At 48.1% G+C, this 22,110-nt stretch overlaps 1 protein-coding gene across 2 annotated transcripts in view; it reads right to left on the bottom strand.

Annotated features, from left to right (window-relative positions):
- Positions 1-3,099: 3,099 nt before the first annotated feature.
- LOC121541960 (amyloid-beta A4 precursor protein-binding family B member 3-like) overlaps positions 3,100-22,110 on the bottom strand; it is a 42,891-nt gene continuing 23,880 nt past the window's right edge. Inside the window, exons 2-13 of one of the 2 annotated variants that reach the window (XM_041851371.2) lie at positions 13,935-14,122; positions 13,735-13,808; positions 11,875-11,926; positions 9,665-9,814; positions 7,828-7,955; positions 7,192-7,197; positions 5,325-5,439; positions 5,123-5,210; positions 4,936-5,019; positions 4,013-4,128; positions 3,611-3,790; positions 3,100-3,337 (exon numbers count right to left, since the gene is read on the bottom strand). In XM_041851371.2, coding sequence (XP_041707305.1) covers positions 3,110-3,337; positions 3,611-3,790; positions 4,013-4,128; positions 4,936-5,019; positions 5,123-5,210; positions 5,325-5,439; positions 7,192-7,197; positions 7,828-7,955; positions 9,665-9,814; positions 11,875-11,926; positions 13,735-13,808; positions 13,935-14,122 — 1,409 coding nt within the window. In that variant the 3' untranslated portion in view covers positions 3,100-3,109. The remainder of the gene's footprint in view (positions 3,338-3,610; positions 3,791-4,012; positions 4,129-4,935; positions 5,020-5,122; positions 5,211-5,324; positions 5,440-7,191; positions 7,198-7,827; positions 7,956-9,664; positions 9,815-11,874; positions 11,927-13,734; positions 13,809-13,934; positions 14,123-22,110) is intronic. The other variant, XM_041851372.2, reaches the window with a different exon arrangement.

The following is a 22,110-nucleotide window of genomic DNA, read 5'->3' as shown; positions in this document are numbered from 1 at the left end:
GGAAGAGTCTAGGGTGGTTCCAAACTTCTTGCATTTAAGAATGATGGAGGCCGCTGTGTTCTTGGGGACCTTCAATGCTGCAGACATTTTTTGGTACCCTTCCCCAGATCTGTGCCTCGACACAATCCTGTCTCGGAGCTCTACGGACAATTCCTTCGACCTCATGGCTTGGTTTTTGCTCTGACATGCACTGTAAACTATGGGATCTTATATAGACAGGTGTGTGCCTTTCCAAATCATGCCCAATCAATTTAATTTACCACAGGTAAATCAAGTTGTAGAAACATCTCAAGGATGATCAATGGAAACAGGATGCACCTGAGCTCAATTTTGCGTCTCATAGGAAAGGGTCTGAATACTTATGTAAATAAGGTACTTCTGTTTTTTATTTTTAATACATTTGCTAAAATGTCTAAAAACCTGTTTTCGCTTTGTCATTATGGGGTATTGTGTGTAGATTGATGAGGATCTTTTTTTCTTTAATCCATTTTAGAACAAGGCTGTAACGTAGCAACATGTAGAAAAAGTCAAGGGGTCTGAATACTTTCCAAATGCACTGCATGCCAATTAGGAATGAGGGGGACGATTAGGTGGCCATGATGGAATGTGGTCAGGTCGGGATTTTGAATGAGCACAGATAATCAGGACACCCATTTTAACATCGGAAAGACAGTGCCCTATGCAGGGCAATGTCCCCAAATGTAATCAAGGTTTGAAAGGATTATGTTTTAGTCAAATATTATATCTGTTTGGGCTTCTTGCGGTCAATTTGCGGTCTAAAAATATGTTGTATTTATTTTCCGGCCCCCCGATCATCCGCTCAAGAAAAAATTGGCCCGTGGTTGAATCTAGTTGATGATCCCGGTTCTAAATGGATACATCAGCTTTATAGCCCCTGTGATGTGTCTGGGTTTCCCCTTCAGTGAGCGATATAATCGATTAGAATAGAATAACATGGAGGGAATGTGTTCATTTTGGTCTTCTAATCAATGGATACCTTCATGTAGAGTGGAGTGCCCAGATTCAGGGTAATGAGACTAGACTTCATGTTGAAATAAGAGGCTCTTTGTAAGAGGAGTTGAAGATCAACTTTGATTAATCTCACACACAGGAACCAGAAAATAACAGGATTTACAAGCAATTTATTATTCCAGCATAGACCACCACAATGTGGACCTAGTTAGGTACAACTGTGCAAAATAATCACAGTTTAAAAAAAATAGCATTTACATGACATCCTATTTTCTTCTGTGCTAAAGTACAGTAAATATATAGAGAGAGACATATTTATTTACTAGTATAAATTGCAAAAACAAAATATTCTCAAGGTGCTATATGACCATTTTATGACATTACCTCTAACCAATACCTCTAACTAATTCTCCTGGATAATAAGGATATCACTTCTCCATTCATGTTCTTATATTGCCAAAGCTCTACCTTTTCATTTCCCCAACTTTGACATGATCCTTAATAAGGAGACCTGAGTTGTGTTGTTATATAATACATATTTAGAATGGGCGAGGAGCTGTTGCATATCAGTAGTATATAGCATGACCTCTCTGAAGTGCCATTCTTTTTGTGTCCAAGTGTTTCACAGCATAATGTGGGCCTAGTATACTATCGCAAGTAACTTTGAAAATCAGCATGCATTAAACCAAGTGCTGATAACCCCTTACATATTTCATTCAATGCAGTGCAAATAAGTTTGTTTTTTTGGGGTGAATCACAACAGTGATATAAATTCTGTGTTTTTTTTTGTGTTTCCTCTAGTGAAAATGCTGTTTAGTATGTCCTTCATTAGGAACAACGTAGCACAAGCTTTCAGTGGTGGTGACTGGTTGCATTTAGAGTTTAGACATTGTCCTGATTTCTAAGTGTTTTTCACTTTTACTTGTGAGAGTCTGTATTTTTTTTCATCACCAGAAGCATGGAAAGTACCTGAGCAAAGCATTTCATTCTCAAGCGTGTCCGAAAGCATGCAGTGCTTCTGTAAAGCTTTGGGAGGCTTCAAGCAAACTGTTGGATTAAAATAGCACTGTCTCCCTTTTTAAATCTAAGCTTTTTTTGATTTTCAACATTTTTCAAAGCTTTTTGTGTTGTACAGTATGTACTAACACAAACTTTTTTTCTGAACAGAACTTGCACTAAAACACCTTCTCTTTCTCTCTAATGGGAAGGCCACTGTATGACTGGCACCACTCTTGGCTAAAGGGATTCTGTCTGAGTACGTTGCAAAATAGAGAGTTGGACCAAAGCCCAGATCTGGATGGTCTTCATTTGCTGTTGACAAACTGGGGCCTAGGATGTTCAACGATCTAATTATTTTGTCATGATGTCTAATTACAATAATGGAGGAAAATATAGTGTGATATCTTCTGTCCCATCTTTATGACGCCTAATCTCACATTAGAGGACTTTGATAGGTATTTGTTGTCAAATGTCAGGACTACAAAGCTATAAGATTAACACACTGTGATGAATATATCTGAAGTTAAAGATTACTTTACATTTATTAGAAATAACAGTATATGTATTTAATACAACCTATCTAACTACATTCATTGTACAAGAATCAAGTCACTGTTACATTTTGCTGATGTTCAGTACCAGAAAACTATATTAAAGAGTTGTCCATTATTGCACCATATTTTTTTGCTACTGTATGTTTCACTTAGAAGCAGGGGGTCATTGTTGTGTATTTGTTTGTATTTTGTCATAAAAGTACAAGTTTAGATCCTAGTGACTTAAACAATGTCTTCCTTGACAAGAAAGTTATGGAATGTGAGAGTACAGCACCTCCATGTTATTTTCTAAAACTGTACCACAAACCAGCCTAGGTGAGGTATGTTATATACTCACAGAAACACAGTAGAAGCAGAAATGCTGCCAGTTATTTTTTCTTTTTTTCAGATAATGGCCATCCCTGCCTGTTAAAATCGAAACTCAGCTAGCCTTCAAACTTCACATTCAAATAGCTGGTTATCCGTCTGTCGTTCCATCTGTCTTTTCCTCCCTCTAGCTACTTATTCTATTCGTCCCCTAAATCTGATGTGCCCTCCCTCCCTCCCTCCCTCCCTCCCTCCCTCCCTCCCTCCCTCTCTGGTTGTTATGGTGTGGAAACTGCTGACTGTTTATTTCTGAAAGTCTCAAAAAACGCCAGCATGCCCTTTTTGGTGGTGGAGGAGCCAGCCTTGGGCGGGGACAGTCCTTGGTGACGGGGAGCTGGGAAAGTGAAGCCATCCATGGAGTTGGCGCGCTTCACCTTGGAACCCGCCCGCCACATTTTGGACCTGGGTGGTGGAGTCTGGGCCACCAAGCACTTCTGGTACTGGACCTGCAGGGGGCACAATGGAGCCATGTTAAGCAGTGACCATAATTTCCCTTTTCATGTTAGAAAGATCCCGTAAATGAGTCATGACTCCATGACATTCTCTACCATTCTCTGCCAATTCCCTTTAAAATATTAATCATTCAGCCATGATAGCATGTATAAATTCAAGTATTTATCATGCCAGCTTCACCTCTGTGTCTACAGAAGCCATTTTGCACGTTAGTTCTCCATCATTGTGTTTCATCCTTCAGGGTGACCCCTAACTAAGTCACTCACCATGCACGCAGCCTGCACAGCCTCAGAGATGATCCCTGCGTCTGGCTCACACCAGAAAACATGACACTCAAATCGCTGCGTTCCGCCGTCCACTATCACTGCAAAGGTGTGTGTATCATGGCCCACACCCAGAAAGGTCAGCAAACGCACTTGACATTCCCAAAATGGATCATCTCCATCCTGAAAGAGAAATCATAGAGGTAGAGAAAGAAAGAAAGTAAGAAAGAAAGAGAGAGAGAGAGAGAGAGAGAGAGAGAGAGAGAGAGAGAGAGAGAGAGACAAAAGTCTAAAAGAAAAAGTGAAAGAGAGAGAGAGAAACAGGTAGCCAGAGAAACGTTGTAATCTCATTGATTGGTCTGACCACTGGTGTTTACAGGTTTCCTGAGTTCCTCTCCTCCTCACCTCTCCTTTCCAGAGTGACAGGACAGTGTCAGAGATGTGGATGACGATGGGCTCCCAATCGTCACTGTCTGAGGTGTTCATGATGCTCTCTATGGCCCGGTTCAGCACCTCCATACCTGCCAGAGGATCCCACATAGTGGACCTTAATACAGCTGCTTCAGCAACAACACAGCCACAGTGACCTCCAAAAGCGAGGGAAACTATGGCGGGCCATGACAGGCTTCTAGTGGTATTCTCTGCTCTTTTCTGTTGTGAGAGAACATGCTCAGAGTGTCAAGGACTTTTCCGTTGTACCAAACTGATTTCCTTGTCTAACTTCCAGTGATCGTTAATCTATGGGCTCATCAGCTCATGTGTGTGATCTCAAATGAGGACAAATGGCTTGTCATCATCACTAAGAACACCTCAGTGGACCATAATACCCCATCTGGGACCGGCTCTATGTCGGTCAGTCAGCTGGTCCTGCTAACAGCAGGCAGGCAGGGCACCTTGATGGATGCTACCGTTTTGGAGCCTGTAATGAATACTCTATTTTCTGACAGAGTGCTGTGTTACAGCGACTGCGCCTCGCCTAGGGACTGCCAACTGACACAGTGACCCTGAGCGCTAGCTAGCCGGCGCTAGCAGCTAGCTTCACAATCACAACGTAACTCGGCGTATTTGCTGATAATAATGAGACGATGTTCTCTGTCTCTTAATTATCCAGACCCAATTTCAAACACGCCTGAGAGTCCTTGCTGCTGTCTAATCCTCTATATCTGTTGATGAGATATTACAGATCCTGAGTTCTCCTGTTAACTCTCAAGGTTGTTATAGGAACGGGAAGATTGGCTCTCTTCTTTCATCTAGTTTAATAAATCAATAGATGAAAAGTTTGATGGTATTTTGCCAGTTTAATAATAGATGAGATTAGAATACAGTACCCATCGCCCTGGAGACGGGCAGGTTTCCAATGTACTGCACCTCAAACTTCTGCACCCTCTGCCTCATTGCATCCAGGAAGTCCACTGCAGCAAAAAATTAAAATCAGTTAGTCATATGATTGACCATATTATGGAGTTTATAAAACCCCTACAGACTGTAACTGAAGGGCTCTGTGGGCTACTGTACCTTGGCGTGGCAGGTCCTCAGGGGAGATGCTCTCCATGGTGAGGGAGCGGGCCATAAATGGGCTTCTAGTGGTCTTCTCTGCCATGATCTGGACACACACACAGACACAGCATTCACACTGGCTCACTCTAGAATGAACCTAAACTACTATGGTGGGCTAAAGGGGTGTTAAACCACTTCCTATGCTTGAGTTTGTGGTTACCTTTGAGCACATTTCATGCAAAGCCGTGGCGATGGTTTTTGCTGGGGCGTTACAGCGAAACACATGGCACTTCAGCATACAGGTGTCTTTGTCACTGGCAACGAAGGCAAAGTCTCTGGAAAGGAACAGAACATAACAGCAAAGATTAGCACAGAGTACATGCACCTATCTATATGTCTGGATTGTGGAGAGGTTAGTTGACTTCCTGTTTCACCTGGTGATCTGGTACTGTATGTATAACAATATAATTACATTAGTATGACTGAGAATGGGAAGGAATTCAAAGCCATATTGAATACATGTGACACATCTTCTGCACTACTCCAACATGACTGCGTTAGCCCACTGAACTAAAGCTAATGGTGCACCAGCCAGGATCATCAGTTCGTTTGATCAAGTGCACAATCATCCAACGACTACTAAGCAACTGAGCACTGAAGACAGACAGCACAAACAATTTTAACATTGACACTATCAGTTACTCTGGCTCATATTGCAGAAGAGATGGGGGGATGTGACCTCGGACAGCGTCCCTCAGGAGCTGATAGGGCCAGGCCGTGTCAGATGTCAGAGGTCTATAAATACCAATGATCCATGTGGACAGACATTGTTCTCAGCACGTTAAGCAACAGGGACAGGGAATGTATTGCTCTGTCACCAAGTTCTCGTATCAGAAAGGGACTAAAGAGTCATGATCTGTAATCACATATCAGAGCAAAAGTACCCAACTGACATTGTACTGTAAACCTTCGGACAAATAGTTAGTTAATGAAGAACTGTTCTGTGTCCAATGTGCAGTTGCTATTTGGGAAACGGCTTGGTGAGTGTTGCATTTAGAGGTGTAATTTTCTCTATTGTCTCCGTGACATCCTCAGTGGGTTTCCCCACTTAAAACAATCAGGAGCAACAGTGCTGCTGTGTAGGCCACAGCTCTGGCGCACCAGAACGTGCTGATGCCTGGGAAAGGAACTCAAATATTGAGGGAAAACACTAGAGTCAGAGGGAATAACAGATGAGCTTCTCTTTGGCATCAGCGGTGGGCCCACAAACAGTAGGGTGTGTGTGTGTGTGTGTGTGTGTGTGTGTGTGTGTGTGTGTGTACAATATTCTGTATTCCATCCACAGTGGAACGGGAGCTGTTTTATGACAGGTAATCCATGTATTTTGTTCGGGTGTAATACAGTAAAAGCCAGGTGTAAATGGAGCGTATTTGTCACAGTGGCAGATGCGACCTTGCAGTTCGACCCTGGTTGGCACAGCAGAAAGGAAAGAGACTTGGACATGACCCAGCAAGCTCTCCTTGTCCATTTATCTTCACAAAGGCCCATCCAACTGTTGTAGAAAAGCTTGTTACATTAATTTACACATTGATGCGTCCTCCACTCAGCTCTCAGAGGAATGCAATCACTATGGCTTCTAATTAATGCTGCAGTTTGAGCAACATTTTCCTCAGGAAGAGAGTCCATTATGATTCTCACTTTATAGATCAATCATCAGCAGTATTCATTTGGGAATAAGGCAAGTCAACAGTCTGGGATAAGGCTGGGTGGGCATTTGTTGTGAGACAAGGACAGAACTGCTTGGTACACACACTGCATAAGAAATAACGTTCGATAGAAATCGAGGAAAGAAATGGACAGGGGTTTCTTTGAACATGCATGAGAAACAGCGTAGACATTCACAGGGACATTATGTGTCGGCAGAAGCATGTTACATTATTGATGAGGCAACAATATACAGTTTGACTACAGAACCTACACAGAACCTACTGGAACACTGAGCTTTTCATTGAGACCCTGATGCAAGCTGGTAAAGTCACACATGGCATGTCAACAGAAAATGAGTTGACCAAGAAAAGAGTGATTACCTGTTTCTGTTTTCATGAGTGGCATTTAAAAAAAGAAAGAAAGTTAATTATTACAACTACCTTAACTATGAGACAAAACTGTTGGATTGCTTCATAACTATGATCATCATATAACATAGCCTACTGTCAGTAGAAATGGTGTACCGCTATACTGACTTATTTTCTGTAGTTTCAGTCCTTCTTATTCTCGAACCTTGTCACGTTTCTTCCTCAGGGCTATTCTATTCTACTGCCAACAGGTCAATGCCTGAATTTTCTCCAGCAAGAACATTGCCAAATATAACTGCCCTCAGATCCACTCAACTCCCAGTGTATTACAATAGGTCTAAAATGTCTGCTACCCTGAATAACTAACCTTACCCAGGGCTGTATAGCCCACATAAAAACTCATTTATAAATAAGTTACTTTCTTCACTCAATGTAATATTTCCATGTCATCAAGTATAAACAATAACAAAAACTTTAAACACAGTCTTCCCTGACGTAACAACCCAAGAGCATTGTGCTTAGTTGGTCAGTTCACCATATTATACCGTATTTCAACATGTAACTACAGGTACCAACACTGACCATAACAAAAAGAGAAGGAGAGAGGACTGGGGAGTATTTGCCCATACGTTCCCCAGGTTGGCCCACCTGCCGTTGTTGCAGCCCACGCCCCACACGCGGATGTTAATGATAGGCTGGCAATGGAGAAGGCTGCGGTCCACTGGGTCCATCAGGCTGAGGGTATCCTTCTTCAGAACCATCATCATGTCCTGGCCCTGGGAGAGGACAGGGAGAGAGGACAGAGAGGACAGGGAGGACATTACTCTCTTAACCCCCCACCATTACTCTCTCACCCCCCACCATTACTCTCTCAATCCCCCCACCATTATTCTCTCTCACCCCCCGCCACCATTACTCTCTCACCCCCCACCATTACTCTCTCAATCCCCCCACCATTATTCTCTCTCAACCCCCCCTACCATTTCTCTCTCAACCCCCCACCATTACTCTCTCAATCCCCCCACCATTACTCTCTCAATCCCCCCCACCATTGTTCTCTCAATTCCCCCCCACCATTACTCTCTCAATCCCCCACCATTATTCTCTCACCCCTCACCATTACTCTCTCAACCCCCCCACCATTACTCTCTCAACCCCCCCACCATTATTCTCTCTAAACCCCCCCTACCATTACTCTCTCAATCCCCCCACCATTATTCTCTCTCACCCCCACCATTACTCTCTCCAACCCCCCCCACCATTACTCTCTCAACCCCCACCCACCATTACTCTCTCAACCCCCCCACCATTACTCTCTCAATCCCCCCCCACCATTACTCTCTCAATCCCCCCCCACCATTACTCTCTCAATCCCCCCACCATTATTCTCTCTCAACCCCCCTACCATTACTCTCTCAATCCCCCCCACCATTATTCTCTCTCACCCCCACCATTACTCTCTCAACCCCCCCACCATTACTCTCTCAATCCCCCCACCATTACTCTCTCAATCCCCCCACCATTACTCTCTCAATCCCCCCACCATTACTCTCTCAATCCCCCCCACCATTATTCTCTCAATCCCCCCACCATTATTCTCTCTCACCCCTCACCATTACTCTCTCAACCCCCCCACCATTACTCTCTCAACCCCCCCACCATTATTCTCTCTCACCCCCCACCATTACTCTCTCAACCCCCCACCATTACTCTCTCAATCCCCCCACCATTACTCTCTCAATCCCCCCACCATTACTCTCTCAATCCCCCCCACCATTACTCTCTCAATCCCCCCACCATTATTCTCTCAATCCCCCCACCATTATTCTCTCTCACCCCTCACCATTACTCTCTCACCCCTCACCATTACTCTCTCAACCCCCCCACCATTACTCTCTCAACCCCCCACCATTATTCTCTCTCAACCCCCCTACCATTACTCTCTCAATCCCCCCCCACCATTATTCTTTCTCACCCCCACCATTACTCTCTCAACCCCCCACCATTACTCTCTCAACCCCCCACCATTACTCTCTCAATCCCCCCCACCATTACTCTCTCAATCCCCCCCACCATTACTCTCTCAATCCCCCCACCATTATTCTCTCTCAACCCCCCTACCATTACTCTCTCAATCCCCCCACCATTATTCTCTCTCACCCCCACCATTACTCTCTCAACCCCCCACCATTACTCTCTCAATCCCCCCCCACCATTACTCTCTCAATCCCCCCCACCATTACTCTCTCAATCCCCCCACCATTACTCTCTCAATCCCCCCCACCATTATTCTCTCAATCCCCCCACCATTATTCTCTCTCACCCCGCCACCATTACTCTCTCAATCCCCCCACCATTACTCTCTCACCCCCTACCATTACTCTCTTAACCCCCCCACCATTACTCTCTTAACCCCCCCACCATTACTCTCTCAACCCTCACTTCTCCCCCCACCCACCCGTCTTGCTCACGTCTCCTCTCTCACCTCTCCCCAGGCGCCCAGTGTGTCATCGTGGCCCTCTGCCTTGCTGCAGGACAGCTGCTGGATGCAGTTATTGACAGCCAGACTGCTCTTCCCCGGGGTCAGCTCCTCCTCTGGAATCTCCACCCAGCCCAGGGAGCGCACCGCAAAACACTAACCAACACAACCACACCACACCATGCCAACACAGCCACACCACACCATGCCAACACAACCACACCACACCATGCCAACACAACCACACCACACCATGCCAACACAACCACACCATGCCAACACAACCACACCAACACAACCACACCATGCCAACACAACCACACCATGCCAACACAACCCCACCACACCATACCAACAGATCCATACCATGCCATGCCAACACAACCACACCATGCCAATCCAACACAACCACACCAAGCCAACCACACCATGCCAACACAACCACACCACGCCAACACAACCACACCACGCCAACACAACCACACCACACCATACCAACAGAACCACACCATACCATGCCAACACAACCACACCATGCCAAGGCAACACAACCACACCATGCCAACACAACCACACCATGCCAACACAACCCCACCACACCATGCCAACACAATCACACCACACCATGCCAACAGAACCACACCATACCATGCCAACACAACCACACCATGCCAAGCCAACACAACCACACCAAGCCAACACAACCACAGCATGCCAACACAACCACAGCATGCCAACACAACCACACCATGCCAACACAGCCACACCACACCATGCCAACACAACCACACCACACCATGCCAACACAATCACACCACACCATGCCAACACAACCACGCCAACACAACCACACCACACCATGCAAACACAACCACGCCAACACAACCACACCACACCACACCATGCCAACATAACCACACCACGCCAACATAACCACACCATGCCAACACAACCACAACCACACCAACACAACCACACCACACCATGCAAACACAACCACACCGTACCATGTCAACACAACCACACCATGCCAAGCCAACACAACCACACCATGCCATACCATGCCAACACAACCACACCACACCATGCCAACACAACCACACCACACCATGCCAACACAACCACACCACACCATACCAACAGAACCACACCATACCATGCCAACACAACCACACCATGCCAACACAACCACACCACACCATATCAACACAGACACACCATACCAACAGAACCACACCACACCAACACAACCACACCACACCATGCCAACACAACCACACCACACCATACCAACAGAACCACACCATACCATGCCAACACAACCACACCATGCCAACACAACCACACCACACCATATCAACACAGACACACCATACCAACAGAACCACACCACACCAACAGAACCACACCACACCAACAGAACCACACCACACCAACAGAACCACACCACACCAACAGGCCCAGGAGGGAGAGGAGTGGATGGTAGAGGTGGGAAGGAGACAGAAAGAAGGGAGTAAACTGAGACTAGATTCAGACTAGATAATAATGTACAGAGTATAAAGGGTTAAGTGCTTTCAGTATCTACAGTATATCAACATGATGCATCCATATAATACATGTATCTACAGTCCATCAATACTGCTCCTCCCTGACTTAAGAGATGACTCTCAAATCTTTTTAGTGGACATGGTATATGAATTCCTTTAAGAGCTGCCTAGCCTGGACAAAAAACAACAAATATTGATCAACGCTAACATTATAAATGTGGTCCCTTTTAACCCTCAAATAATAAATTACAGAAAATAGTGTTAGAGTTAAAAATCAGCTAAAATACATTAGTATTCTCTGGGGGACCGTAAAAGTGTTTACACCCCAAATAATTGGTATTGGGTATGGATGTTATTGGTCAGAACATGCTGTTTTGGTGTGTGCATAAGAAGAGGGATTTGAACCATAGAAATATAATCTATAGAACAGGCTTGTCTCAAATGGGAAGACCCGTTCTAAGGATTCTAACAGGCTTGTCAAATGGGAAGGCCCGTTCTAAGGATTCTAACAGGCTTGTCAAATGGGAAGGCCCGTTCTAAGGATTCTAACAGGCTTGTCAAATGGGAAGACCCGTTCTAAGGATTCTAACAGGCTTGTCAAATGGGAAGGCCCGTTCTAAGGATTCTACTGTATTTCTATGAATTGGACAACATCAAAGCCCACTCTACCTTGGAGTCAGGATCCATGTTGGTGCAGAAATAATCGTCCTGCCAGGAGACCCTGTGGGGGGATATTAGCAGAACAGTCAAATGACATGAAGGATTACCACGACGACAGCACAAATTACGCTGTAGCGTTTTCTGCATCCCTCCCTGCTGCCCTGTATGACGCTGTTTGGTATGGTGTATTATACGATGTTATAATCTAGTTCTTTGTTTATCTGTTTGTTTGTGTTTGACTTTGAAAGTAAATGCTGCCTGCGTGTCTGCCATTGATGGGGAAACAGCTGTTGTGTGGGTCATGGATGATCAGAAATAAACAGAGAGCTGTTCTGATCACCTCACGCTGGCTGACTCAGAGGTGGAGTTGTTAGTCATTAGCCTCCCTGATACAGCTGACTGGAGACGATCACAAGGGGCTGCTATTCGTGCAACCAGGGGCCCAAGACTCTCCCTCCCTTTCCATTACACTCTTTGGTGAAGCAGAGTAGGATAGGATTGTGTCATTTAAGACCTATGCATTTCTTCATGCTACACCCAGCGAGCTGAGTTTCACTATTCTCCACAATCTCTGTCCATACAGAACGTTAAGCTCCCGTGTGTCAACACATAACCACTGCAGCAGAAACTGTGTTTATTGGTGGGCTCAATAACCTCTAAACGTCACACAGGACACAGGGACCCTCAAGGGGATGCTACAATAAATTAACTCCAGATAACTGAATTATTAAGTGCTTTTACCCTTAAATGGTAAAAGGCAAGGTAGCCATATATAATATTAAAGAACCTACGAACAACCATCAAGGTGATCTAAGATGCATTTGACCTTGCTGTATAGGCGTGTTGGTTGTTTAGCAACAAAACTGACGCGTGCGCAACTATGGGGCAAAACAGACGGGGTTGGCTTAGATTGTTGCCAATGTTTATTGAAAACATAAATACATTTGCACTATGAGCACTTGTTGTCTCTCAAATACATCGTTACAGCTAGCTAGCAATTTTTTGGCCATATTAGCGTAGACATGACATCAGTCAAAACACCTCAAAACAAGACATGGTATCAATAAAAATATACGAGCTGAAACGAGCCACCTACGATTCCCCACAAGGCAGCTCCTTTCGTTGTTGCTAGCGATATGACCGTTCAGAATCGTAACAAAGCATGGCTTCCGGCCACAAATCAATGCGTATGCATCATTTCCGTGATCTTGTCAGCCAACCCATCTATGCTAAAGAAACCTAAGAACACTGGTTTGTGCCACAGATGGTTAAGACTCATCCTCAGGCACTACATCGAACAGTATTTTCCCTATTCACTTGTATGTATTCAGATCATGGTACAATGGCTGAACTGTAATAATGATATGACGTAGTGTGGTGCAGAACTAGGGCCTAAATGGATGTCCCATCAGCCCAGAGGACTTATCTATTCCTGACGTTATCAGCCCGGGGACAAATATGGCAGGCTTCTGATCAGAACACAGAGAATGGGATAATGGGTAGTATTCCAGGAGGCATAGGGAGGCATAGGGATATGTGGTCTGTCACATTCCCAGGCAAGCGAAGCCATCATGAGCCATCGAACAGATTAAAAGAGAGAGAGAGAGAATACATCAAACACACTATCCCTCTCGTTTGATTACATCATCAATCAATGTAGTTTATTTCAAAGAGCTCCCTAAGCATGCTGATCTGCAGGTGATAGAAATGTACCTCATCAACCCATTCACCTTGTAGAATAACCTTCATCACACAACTGAAAAGTACTCATTACTCCACCATGGAGAGCCTAAGCCAGTAACAAGGCTACAGTGCTTGCACAGGTGAATGAGTGTTGGTTTGGGTCTGCAGAGGATTTTCAAGGAGTACCTGTCATTTATGGAGGCCACTGGACTCTCTGTCAGCCTTGCCCTTGATCCACGTCTGCCCCCAGCCTCCAGGCTCTGGAAAAGAGGACATGGGTCATTATTAGAGGTGTGATCCTTCCTGTCTGATGGAACCACATTCAGTATAAAGCAGCCATAGTCAAACAGTGAGACTGAACTTCATTTAGACGTTGAAGCCCTAACCTTGATGTCCGTGGCAGCGATGCCATTGATGGAGTTCTGGTCCTCCTCGGCGCTGTAGGACGGGTGCTGCCATTGGGTGGTGCCAGTGGCCACGTGCCAGTAGTAGGTGCCGGTGCTGTCCCGGATGGTGCGCCACCCTGACGGCAGGTCAGAGTCCAGATCAAGGCTCGGGTCGTCCCAGATGTTGTCTGAAGAACACAGAACAGGCAGGGAGCACGACGATGAGAAGGGACAGTCAGTCATCTTTAATGAAGAAGTACTCATGGTCAATATTACACTGCATTTGGTGTCATGTGATGAGGATGACAAAGACAACAACCCTGAGAAATGAAACAGTAGAGTCCAGTCTGTATTCCATTAGGTTCATAATGGCAGCTGGCTCTAGCATGAACACTGCTCTTTGGGGTCCATCGTACACAGGGGGCTGCATCCCATCGGCATCTAGCATTAGCCTCACCCAATCTAAAGCCTATGTAAGCCCCACGGCTGGCCTTGCTCTCACGGCCCTGCTACACGTGACCGGCAGAGGAGAGCAAAGCTGGGCGTGTGAGATCATCTGGCCACATGCTAAATCTACCAATTACCAGAGTAGAATTCAGAACAGTCTCTCCGCATCACACAGGGCTGGCTGGCAAAACCAGTGTCTGAGGCTCGTCGCCTTTGTTTTTCTCCTAACATTGAATATGCGATGGGACAGAATTGTGTTTGGAAAGGGCAAAGAAGTAAATCAGGGGGTCAATTATTTAAAATGTGCAGAGAGGAATAAGAGAAAGCGAGAAGTGGGTCAGAGGTGACACGAGGGCTTTGTACCAAGTGGCACACTATTCCCTATGTAGTGCAGTACTTTTGACCAGAGAATGGCTGTCACGGTTTCGGCCGAGGCTGCTCCTCCTCCTGGTTCGGGCAGGCTTCGGCGGTCGTCGTCCCCGGAGTACTAGCTGCCACCGATCTATGTTTCATGTTCGTTTGGTTTGGTCTTAATGTTGTACACCTGTGTCTAGTTAGTCCTCGTTAGTGTTCTATTTAGTTCTCGTTGTGTGTGTCTGTGTTTGTGTGTGATTGCGCCTCTGTTACGTGTTGGAGCTACATTTTTCCCTCCAGTGTTTGGAGTGGTTTCTTCGCACATGTTTTGTGCGCAGTTTATTTTGTCGCCTGTGTGCGCCTGGTATTCGCCTTCAGGCTTATTGTGCTTTTGTTTGTGTGAATTTTGCACTAAAGCCTTTGAACTGAGCCTCTGCGTCCTGCGCCTGATTCCTACACCACACCCACCTTCAGCACCTTATGACAGAATCACACACCATAATGGAATCAGCAGGATCGGCAGAGACGCCTGTGTCGCTCGAGGAGCATATCCGTGGACAAGATGGCCAGATTCGACAACTGGAGACCGCTCTACAGGAGGTAATCTACACCTTGCACCGATGGGAGGCCAGCCGGGTACCCACACCTCCACCTATCCTGCCCACCCCATCGGTCGGTCCACCAGTCCTAGGTTCGGAACCCAGGGGGATTCGGCTCTCGCTCCCGAGGGCGTATGACGGAACAGCTGCCGGGTGTCAGGGGTTCCTCCTGCAGGTGGAGCTCTACCTGGCCACTGTACACCCGGTGCCCTCGGGATACGAGAGCGTTTCCGCCCTCATCTCCTGTCTCACGGGCAAGGCGTTGGAGTGGGCTAACGCCGAGTGGAGGAGAATGGACGCCAACACCGTGACCTACGCAGAGTTCTCCCGCCGCTTCAAGGCCGTGTTCGACCATCCACCTGAGGGCAAAGCGGCGGGGGAGCGTCTAGTCCAGTTGAGACAGGGGAGGAGGAGCGCGCAGGCGTTCGCTCTAGAGTACCGGACTCTAGCGGCTGATGCAGGGTGGAATGAGGGGCTCTCATCGACCATTTTCGATGTAACCTACGAGAGGACGTTCAACGTGAGTTGGCCTGCAGGGATACCCATCTTACATTCGACCAGTTGGTCGATATGTCCATCCGTCTGGACACCCTGCTGGCCACCCGTGGACGTCCCGAGGGGAGTCCGTCCATTCCGCCCTCCGGCGCCTCCGAGCCGAGCCCTATGGAGCTCGGGGGTGCCGGCGCTAGAGAACAGAGTAGGAGGAGCCCGAGGGGGCCTGTCTCCTGCACCAAGTGCGGTCGTGGAGGGCACACTGCGGCCAGGTGCTGGGGAGGGTTCTCCGGGGGAGAAGACAACAGGCCACGCACTGGGGGGGCCTCCCAGGTGAGTAGACGTCCCACTTACCCAGAGCTTTCTGTTGCGCACTTTTGTATACCTGTGTGTTTTCCACAGGTTGCACCTCATTCCCAGCATAAGGCGCTCGTAGATTCAGGCGCAGCTGGGAATTTTGTTGATCGGAAGTTTTGTTTTGAGTTAGGGATCCCTCTCCTACCTGTTCACAAACCTTTTCCCGTTCATGCCTTAGATAGCCGTCCGTTGGGGTCGGGGTTGATCAGGGAGATCACAGCGCCACTTCGGATGTGTGCGCAGGGGGGTCATGAGGAGACTATACAGCTGTATCTGATCGACTCTCCTGCGTACCCAGTGGTGCTGGGGATTCCCTGGTTAAGCACCCACAACCCTGCTATTTCGTGGCAACAGAGGGCTCTCGATGGGTGGTCTGCTCAGTGCGAGGGGCGATGTCTGGGTGTTTCCGTGGGGGCGACTTCGGTGGAGAGTCCAAACCAAGTGCCCGCACTGCACATTCCGCCTGAATATGGGGATTTAGCTCTCGTGTTTAGCAAAACTAGGGCGACGCAGTTGCCTCCTCATAGACAGGGGGATTGTGCGATTGATCTCCAGGCAGGAGCAGCGCTCCCACGGAGCCATGTGTATCCTTTGTCTCAAGAGGAGAGAAAAGCTATGGAGACTTATATAGCCGAATCTTTGAGACAGGGATACATTCGGCCCTCCACTTCTCCCGCCTCCTCGAGTTTCTTTTTTGTGAAAAAGAAGGATGGAGGGTTGCGCCCGTGCATTGATTACCGTGGTCTCAATCAGATTACTGTGAAATACAGTTATCCACTCCCTCTGATTGCGACCATGACGGAGTCATTGCATGGAGCGCGGTTTTTCACAAAACTGGATCTCAGGAGCGCGTATAACTTGGTGCGCATTAGGGAGGGTGACGAATGGAAGACAGCGTTTAGTACCATGTCAGGTCATTTCGAATATCTCGTCATGCCATATGGGTTGATGAATGCTCCATCAGTCTTCCAATCCTTCGTAGATGAGATATTCCGGGATATGCAGGGACAAGGGGTGGTCGTGTACATTGATGACATTCTGGTGTACTCGTCTACCCGAGCCGAGCATATAACCCTGGTGCGTCGTGTATTGAGGAGGCTGTTGGAGCACGACCTATATGTCAAGGCAGAGAAATGTCTGTTTTTCCAGGAGTCGGTCTCCTTTTTGGGTTATCGGTTGTCCGCGTCAGGGGTGAGAATGGAGGTGGATCGTGTGTCCGCTGTGCGTAGTTGGCAAACCCCAACTACTGTAAAAGAGGTGCAGCAGTTTTTGGGCTTTGCGAATTACTACCGGAGGTTTATCCGGGGTTTTGGACAGGTGGCAGCTCCCATCACGTCCCTTCTGAAGGGGGGTCCGGTGCGACTGCAGTGGTCAGCCGATGCGGACAGGGCCTTTAGGAGACTGAAGGACCTGTTTACATCGGCTCGGTGCTGGCGCATCCAGATCCCGCATTACCCTTTCAGGTTGAGGTAGACGCGTCTGAGGCTGGTATAGGGCCGTTCTCTCTCAACGGTCCGGCACGCCACCTAAACTCCGCCCCTGTGCTTTTTACTCTAAGAAGCTCAGCCCGGCGGAGCGTAACTATGACGTTGGGGACAGGGAGCTGTTAGCTGTAGTTCAAGCCCTTAAGGTGTGGAGGCATTGGCTTGAGGGGGCTCAACACCCTTTCCTCATTTTGACTGACCATCGGAACCTGGAGTACATCCGGGCAGCGAGGAGACTGAACCCTCGCCAGGCTCGATGGAGTATGTTTCTCACCAGGTTCGTATTTAAAATCACGTACATCCCTGGTTCCCAGAATGGTAAGGCAGATGCGCTGTCCCGGCGGTATGACACGGAGGAGAGGTCCGTTGAGCCCACTCCCATACTACCGGAGTCGTTCCTTGTGGCACCGGTGGTGTGGGAGGTCGATTCCGAAATCGAGCGAGCGTTAGTGCACGACCCCAGCCCTCCACAGTGTCCTGAGGGTCGGAAGTACGTTCCGCTCGAGATTCGGGATCGACTCATTTACTGGGCTCACACGTCACCCTCCTCTGGACATCCGGGTATCGGCCGGACAGTGCATTGCCTTAGCACTAAATACTGGTGGCCCACTTTGGCTAGGGATGTGAGGGTTTATGTCTCCTCCTGCTCGGTGTGTGCCCAGTGTAAGGCGCCCCGACATCTGCCCAGGGGTAAGTTACAGCCCCTACCCGTTCCACAACGACCATGGTCCCACCTCTCGGTGGATTTTGTAACACACCTTCCCCTCTCTCAGGGGAATACCACCATCCTGGTCGTTGTGGACCGTTTCTCTAAGGCCTGTCGTCTTCTCCCTATGTCGGGTCTTCCTACTGCCCTACAGACTGCTGAGGCCCTATTTACCCACGTCTTCCGGCATTACGGGGTCCCCGAGGATATAGTGTCTGATCGAGGCCCCCAGTTTACCTCCCGGGTGTGGAGAGCGTTTATGGAGCGTTTGGGGGTCTCGGTTAGCCTTACCTCGGGGTACCACCCGGAGAGTAACGGGCAGGTAGAACGTGTCAACCAGGATGTGGGTAGGTTTCTGAGGTCTTATTGCCAGGACCGGCCTGAGGAGTGGGCGCGTTACATTCCCTGGGCCGAGATGGCCCAGAATTCTCTCCGCCACTCCTCTACCAACCTAACCCCTTTCCAATGTGTATTAGGTTACCAGCCGGTTCTGGCACCGTGGCAGCAGAGCCAGATCGAGGCCCCTGCGGTGGATGATTGCATGAGGCGCTCGGAAGAGACGTGGAACGCTGCCCACGTCCACCTGCAGCGGGCCGTCCGTCGTCACAAGGCGAGCGCCGATCTCCACCGCAGTGAGGGGCCGGTGTACGCACCCGGAGATCGAGTCTGGCTCTCTACCAGAAACCTACCCCTCCGCCTGCCCTGCCGGAAGCTGGGTCGGCGGTTTGTGGGGCCCCTTTAAAGTCCTGAGAAGATTGAACGAGGTGTGTTATAAGTTACATCTACCTGTTGAATATAAGAATATTAACCCCTCGTTCCATGTGTCTCTTCTCAGGCCGGTGGTAGCTGGTCCACTCCAGGACAATGAGATAGGAGAGACTCCTCCGCCCCCCATTGGACATCGAGGGGGCTCCGGCGTACACCGTTCGGTCCATCTTGGACTCCAGACGCCGGATGGGGGGTCTCCAGTATCTCGTGGAGTGGGAGGGGTACGGCCCGGAGGAGCGGTGCTGGGTGCCGCGGAGGGACATCCTAGACCCATCTCTCCTGTCTGAGTTCCACCGGGACCATCCCGCGCGCCCTGCTCCGCGTCCTCCTGGTCGTCCCCGAGGCCGGGGTCGGCGCACGGCTCAAGGGGGGGTACTGTCACGGTTTCGGCCGAGGCTGCTCCTCCTCCTGGTTCGGGCAGGCTTCGGCGGTCGTCGTCCCCGGAGTACTAGCTGCCACCGATCTATGTTTCATGTTCGTTTGGTTTGGTCTTAATGTTGTACACCTGTGTCTAGTTAGTCCTCGTTAGTGTTCTATTTAGTTCTCGTTGTGTGTGTCTGTGTTTGTGTGTGATTGCGCCTCTGTTACGTGTTGGAGCTACATTTTTCCCTCCAGTGTTTGGAGTGGTTTCTTCGCACATGTTTTGTGCGCAGTTTATTTTGTCGCCTGTGTGCGCCTGGTATTCGCCTTCAGGCTTATTGTGCTTTTGTTTGTGTGAATTTTGCACTAAAGCCTTTGAACTGAGCCTCTGCGTCCTGTGCCTGATTCCTACACCACACCCACCTTCAGCACCTTATGACAATGGCACACTATTCCCTATGTAGTGCAGTACTTTTGACCAGAGAATGGCACACTATTCCCTATGTAGTGCAGTACTTTTGACCAGAGAATGGCACACTATTCCCTATGTAGTGCACTACTTTTGACCAGAGAATGGCACACTATTCCCTATGTAGTGCACTACTTTTGACCAGAGAATGGCACACTATTCCCTATGTAGTGCACTACTTTTGACCAGAGAATGGCACACTATTTCCTATGTAGTGCACTACTTTTGACCAGAGAATGGCACATTATTCCCTATGTAGTGCACTACTTTTGACCAGAGAATGGCACACTATTTCCTATGTAGTGCACTACTTTTGACCAGAGAATGGCACATTATTCCCTATGTAGTGCACTACTTTTGACCAGAGAATGGCACACTATTCCCTATATAGTGCACTACTTTTGACCAGAGAATGGCACACTATTCCCTATGTAGTGCACTACTTTTGACCAGAGAATGGCACACTATTTCCTATGTAGTGCACTACTTTTGACCAGAGAATGGCACATTATTCCCTATGTAGTGCACTACTTTTGACCAAAGAATGGCACACTATTCCCTATGTAGTGCACTACTTTTGACCAGAGAATGGCACACTATTCCCTATGTAGTGCACTACTTTTGACCAGGCACTACATAGGGAATAGGGCATCATTTGGGATGCAACCAGGGTAGCCTGGGCATGGGTGTCTCTCTCTCAGCAGCATGCCACAGTGTCTCTGTGTTAACACGGAACGAGAGAGAAAGAGAGGCTAAATCAAATTTAGGCTAAATCAAAGAAAGTCTAAATTAAAGAGACTTTCTTTGCCAGTTTTTCTTTAAGTCTGGTATGTCATTTGTTGCTTGACCCAAATTAATTTGACATGATTTCATCAGTGGTGGAAAAAGTACCAAATTGTCATACTTGAGTAAAAGTAAAGATAACCTTAATAGAAAATGACTCAAGTAAAAGTGAAAGTCAGCCAGTAAAATACTAATTGAGTAAAAGTTTTTTTACTTAAGTACTTTACACCACTGGATTTTCTGCCTTGTACATCTCATCCCCATTCATCGCGCTGTTTAACCCTGGTCACCCCTGTGTCTGACAATGAAAAACAACGCCACGCATCCCTGGAATAGACAGCATGAGAAGATTAGACCCAGGAACAGATCAGCTGAACCCTGTTACAGGGAGAGAAAATCAATAAGAGACAGCAGTGTTAGAGAGAGATGGAGGCAGAACTCTCCAGGCTTTATAAGGGGGTTTATAGGCAGGCAGGCAGGCGGGCGGGCAGGCAGGCAGGCAGGCAGGCAGGCAGGCAGGCAGGCGGGCAGGCAGGCAGGTGGGCAGGCAGGCAGGCAGGCAGGCAGGTGGGCAGGCAGGCAGCCAGGCAGGTGGGCAGGCAGGCAGGCAGGTGGGCAGGCAGGCAGGCAGGTGGGCAGCCAGGCAGGCAGGTGGGCAGGCAAGCAGGCAGGCAGGCAGGCAAGCAGGCAGTCAGGCAGGTGGGCAGGCAGGCAGGCAGGCAGGCAGGCAGGCAGGCAGGCAGGCAGGCAGGCAGGCCTCCTGGGCATGGGGCTAAGGACTGGGCCAGGCTCTGGATGACACCACTATTCAGCCCATTTGACAGGCTGATTGATGGGCCAATCAGTACAGCATCTCCGGGGGATGAAGAAGCTGTGTGCATAATTACAATTCATCCCAGCCCTGAGAACATGGCCACTAGAGGAGACAATTTGGCAGAGTTCTCCCACCTTAGCCTGCCTTCTCCCAAAGATTTCTCCCACCCACCTTAGCCTGCCTTCTCCCACAGAGTTCTCCCATTTTAGCCAGCCTTCTCCCACAGCGTTCTCCTAATGTAGCCTGCCTTCTCCCATTTTTTTAAAACCAATGAGTCATACAGGGAGGGATTCTAAGAACTAGCATCAGTGAGCCACAGTAATGCATGACAGTTCTAAAGGAATGGATATTTTCTGCTTTAAAACATTATTGTACATTTCAGTCCAATGGGCCTACTAAGTATACTTGTCACCAACCATTACTGTATATTACAATGGCTGAGGCTGTCACTGGTCATACCAGAGTAGAGTAGAGCCTTGACTCCTAATTCTGCTGCTTGAGATCAGAACAATGGCTCTGAGTCTGTGTGATGTAGCCTAGTAC

Source organism: Coregonus clupeaformis, unplaced genomic scaffold (assembly GCF_020615455.1).
Source record: "Coregonus clupeaformis isolate EN_2021a unplaced genomic scaffold, ASM2061545v1 scaf0199, whole genome shotgun sequence".
NCBI classification, from domain to species: Eukaryota; Metazoa; Chordata; class Actinopteri; order Salmoniformes; family Salmonidae; genus Coregonus; species Coregonus clupeaformis.
This window is presented reverse-complemented; position numbering and strand designations above follow the sequence as displayed.